We start from the raw sequence: 4,822 nt of genomic DNA on the forward strand, positions 1-4,822 counted from the left end.
TGGTCAGTGTGACCATGTCCCTGGTCAGTGTGACCAAGGCTCAGCACCACCAGCCTTCCCCTCCCTGGCACCAGGATCTGACCCAAATTCCAGCACACAAAGAGGGATGAGTGCAATTCCCTGTGTCCCTTCCTCTGGGGACTGATCCCTCTGCCCTCACCATGAACCAGGACTCCTCCTCCTCCCTGACATCTCACTCCAGACCCGTTTTCCCCATTCTTCCCCTTAAACAAGGCACTGCCTCTTGCTGTGAATCCCCACAGCATTCCAGTGGAATTACAATCACACACCAAAGAAGCACAGGGCTTGATTCCAAAGCCAAGCAGATCAAGAATAAACAGGAGGCAGAGATTTCAACAAACAAAAACTGACACCAGTCGGCCAACAGACCTGGGGTCACATCATCCATCATCTCCTAGGATGGCAACATCTGTCAGGAATTCGTGAAAATGTCTGCAGATCCCCAAAGAATTTAAGCCTGAATTGATTAACTGCCTAAAAATTCATCCTACAAATTGACACACACATCATTCTCCCGTTTGAAATATTTCAGGCACCCAATTAAAGAGGAGAAGCACCAGCACCCTTCCAAACAGCTCTGGAAAATGGAGAGGCAGTGACACAAGCCACCAAAGAGGGGGAAAATGTCAGAAAATAATGCATTCAGGACTTTAGAGGGAATATTAATTTAATAAACTACTTAGTTAATAGAATATTAAATGATGAATTAGCAAGTCTCCCAATTAGCTGCCTCACAGGCCAGGGCTTGGCCTTTCTCCTACACATCTGAACCCCCAAATCTGCTGAGGCCCCAGCTCTGCTGAGCCCCCAGATCTCCTGAGCCCCCAGATCTGGTGAGTCTCCAAATCTGCTGAGCCCCCAGATCTGCTGAGTCCCCAAATCTCCTGAGCCCCCAGATCTTCTGAGCCCCCAGATCTGCTGAGTCCCCAGATCTGCTGAGCCCCCAAATCTGCTGAGCCCCCAAACCTGGTGAGCCCCCAAATCTGCTGAGTCCCCAAATCTGCTGAGCCCCCAAACCTGCTGAGCCCCCAAATCTGCTGAGCCCCCAAATCTGCTGAGCCCCCAGATCTGCTGAACCCCCAGATCTGCTGCCAGGTTTCGAGCTGCCCCTTCCAGCACCGCTCTGTGCCATTCCCGGCCTCTGGATGCTGTTAAAGATCTGCTCCAAAAATAAAAAGATAAACTCCTGGAGATTACCAGGACAGAAGAGAATCCCTAGCCTTGGAGTGAGCCCTTTTCATGCTGACCACAGCAGGAGGGCACAGCACGATCCAGAGATGATTTTCCAAAGGAGCCGTGGCTGCTCCGCCGGCTTCCTGAGGCACCGGCGAGAAAACAAACCTAAACAAAACGAGCTGAGAGAACCTCAAAAATAAATATGTATTTTATTAATTCTCCCTGCTCTATCTAGGTCTCCAAACTGCTGTTGCCAGCAACCAGAGCAGCTGTTTGATTTAACGTCAACTTTCTTGCTGTCTCCCGCGAGGGGCAGCCGTGGAAGAAAGAGAGGGGAAAGCGAGGAAGAAAGAGGGAAAGAACTGAGTGTCAGTTATCAACTGCTGCCACCAGAGAGCTCAAAACATTGGGAAAAAATAGTGTTTCACTTCATGGCTGATCACTCCTTATTAAGTCACAGCAAGGAGTTCCAGGCTGGGCTGGAACAGGCGGGCGCAGGGTTGGGACAGGTCTCCAGCCCAAGGTTTAGTAGGACCTGGAGTATCAGGACAAGGAATAAAGATTTAAATTAAAAGGGAGTAGATTCAGATAGATATAAAGCAGGAGTTTTAATAAGGGTGGTGAAACACTGGCTCACATTGCTCAGACCGGTGGCAGATGCCCAAACCCTGGGAAGATCCAGGTTCCCTGTGCAATGGGAAAATCCTGGTGGAGGACAGACAGCCCAAAGGACAGACAGCCCAAAGGACAGACAGCCCAAAGGACAGACAGCCCAAAGGACAGACAGCCCACAGCCCTGGCTCCTTGCTGGCTGTGCAGGGAGGAGCAGGCACAGCTCTCAGCACCATCCCTGTGTTTTTTGGAGCACCAGGAAAAGTCATTATTGATGGCTGAGGCAGAAGACGCCTTCCCAGCGACTCGTCAAACCACGGGGGAAATTAAGGCGGCTTCCTTTGCCAAGATGAGTTATTGCCTCCGCAAACACAGCCAGATTTGAAGCAATTTCCTGTCAAGTATATTCATTGTGGCTGCAGGGACCCCTGAAATTTTCCTGGGGCTGTGAAATCTTCCCCTCTCTCCAGTGTGGTGCCAGCAGAGCCCCAGCACAGCCGAGGGGCAGCGCTGGCCAAGGCCAGGCTCTGCAGGACCCCCAAGGATGTGGAGAATGGGGGGAGACTTTTCCCTGTGCCCACTGTCCTGCCCCACATTAATGCACATTTCTTCCCTATTTTCTTGCTGCCACTTCCCAGCCCTGCCTTGGGTGAGTTGCTCAATCCACCCTGGAGCTCCTGGCCCGGCTGTGGCACACAAATGCTGCTCTCCTGCCAGGCTCAGACACAGGATCTGGTTTGAGACCCTCTCTGGGCATCTGTGAGCTCCCAGAGCAAGGCTAAAGCCTGTCCTGGAGGCAGTGAGGAAATGGATGGGAAATCTCCATGGAGAGCAGAGATTCCCTTCCAACACCAGCCCCTGCAGAGCCCTCAGACCACAGAATCCTGGCATTAATTAGCTTGGAAAAGTCCTCTGAGAGCATCGAGTCCAATCTGAGATCAATCCCACCATGTCAACAAGACCAGCCCATTCAGAGACTGCACCACCTCCCTGGGCAGCCCCTTCCAGCCCTTTCCATGAGGAAATTCCTCTCAAAAGCCCCACCAGCGTGGCCGTGCCAGCCCCTGGGACCCGTCCCCTGCCCGTCCGGCCTCACCTGCGCAGGAGCAGCTTGGGGTGGTTCTTGTTCTCCAGGTTCTTCTCGATGAGGTCTGAGAGCAGCTGTTTGAGGACATCAGTGGCGTACTCCAGCTTGCCCTGCAGCCCCGTCATGATCAGCGAGGCCACGTTGCCGCGGTCCCGCATGGAGAAGCTGCGCTGCAGCTCCAGCGTGCGGATGAAGGTCAGCAGGAACACCTTGTTGTTGATCAGCTGAGCAAAGAGCTTCAGGGCCTTCTCCACGCTCTGCTGCCCGTTGCCTTGGACCTGCAGGGGGGAAAGGGACATTAAAAATCACCTCGTGCCACCCCCTGCCATGGGCAGGGACACCTTCCACTACCCCGGGGTGGTTCAGACACTTCCAGGGATCCAGGGGCAGTCACAGCCTCTCTGGACACTCTGCCAGGACTTCCACACCCTCACATGGAATAATTCCTTCCCAATATCCCACCTAACCCTGCCCTCTGGCAGTCTGAATCCATTCTCCCTTGTCCTGCCCCTGCAGTTCCTGGTGAACAATCCCAACTCCAGCTCTCCTGTCACCCTTTCAGACCCTGGAAGGTGCTGGGAGGGCCCACACAACTTTCTCTTCTCCAGACTGAACATTCCCAACTCTCCCAGCCTGTTCCAGGCCCCTGAGCCTCTTCCTGGCCTCCTCTGGACTTGCTCCAGCTCTTCCATGCCCTCCTGACGTTGGGGAGCTCAGAAATTCTCCCAGGATGGTTCAGCCCTGGCTGCACCCACCCCTCAGGGTCTCAGCACCCCTGGATGTGATTCCTGGTCCATCCTGAGCAAACCTCCCCCTCCACAGCTCCCCTGAATCCTGGCTGGGAGCTGAACTTTGTGCACACCATAAAGCAGCAGCTTTGAGCCTAACGGCCCCAGAAATGACACCCAGTCCTGCTTGTTCTGCACAAAAAGTGACACTCTTGTAAGTAAATTAAATACTAATTTAGACTATTGCTTTATTATGGGCCAAGTGTAAAAAATTAATTGAGGCTTTCAGCCAGTTGTGGATTCGAGTAATTCATTACAAGTGAAAATGATGAACTGCATGAAGCAACTCTTTACCAAACATTTTGGAGAGTTATGTATTGGTTTTACTTACGTTACATAATTAAGCAACTGTGTAATTGGCAACACATTTATCACTTCTGCAATTCTGTTTTTCATGAGTGAAAAAAAAAGAAAAAGCATTCATATTTGTTTGCTGGAGCCTCGGCTTCTTTGGCAACTCCAACAGCAAACATAATGCATGGAGCTGGAAAATTCAGAGCAGGAATGGGCTGGGAGAGGCTGCTCCTGTCTGAGCAGCACCACAGCCACTGCTCAGTGCTGGTGGCCAAGGAAAGGAACCCAAATTAATGCTTTAATGGTGGGAAGCGCTGCCTGGAAAAGGAATCCAGCCCTAGAGCAACCAGGACTTCTCCCTCCTGCATCCATCCAGGGTCTGTGTGATGGAAATGGGATTTCAGGATTTGCTGGTGCAATCCCAGTCTCTGAAAAGCTGAGCTGAGCCTCTGGCCATCCCCCATGGAGAGGATCCAGCTCCATCCCAGGGTGGGATCCCAGCCCCATCCCAGGGTGGGATCCCAGCCCCATCCCGTGGGGAGGACAGCAGCCAGGTGTGAGGTGATGTTTATGAAGTGATGTTTATGAGTGAGGTGATGTTTATGAAGCCCCATCCCTTTTTTTGGCCCTTTCCCAGGCGAGCAAGGCCCATCTGCCGGGTGCACTGAGGGACCCTTGTACATTCCCAACTCCTCTGTATTTCCCGTGAAAGTTTTTATGTATTTTTACACATCCTGGTGGAAAAACCAGGGAGGTGGAAGCGCTTGCTCAGGGGCTGGAATGCCTGGGCATTCTCCTTGCCCTCCTGTGGACACGCGAGGGAACAGCAGCGGGATGCTGCGGG

At 52.5% G+C, this 4,822-nt stretch overlaps 1 protein-coding gene across 2 annotated transcripts in view; it reads right to left on the reverse strand.

Moving 5' to 3' along the window:
- PLXNA2 (plexin A2) overlaps positions 1–4,822 on the reverse strand; it is a 146,630-nt gene that overhangs the window by 14,847 nt on the left and 126,961 nt on the right. For both annotated transcript variants that reach the window (XM_015650707.1, XM_015650708.3), the window contains exon 22: positions 2,906–3,174. In XM_015650707.1, coding sequence (XP_015506193.1) covers positions 2,906–3,174 — 269 coding nt within the window. The remainder of the gene's footprint in view (positions 1–2,905; positions 3,175–4,822) is intronic.

Source organism: Parus major, chromosome 26 (assembly GCF_001522545.3).
Source record: "Parus major isolate Abel chromosome 26, Parus_major1.1, whole genome shotgun sequence".
NCBI classification, from domain to species: Eukaryota; Metazoa; Chordata; class Aves; order Passeriformes; family Paridae; genus Parus; species Parus major.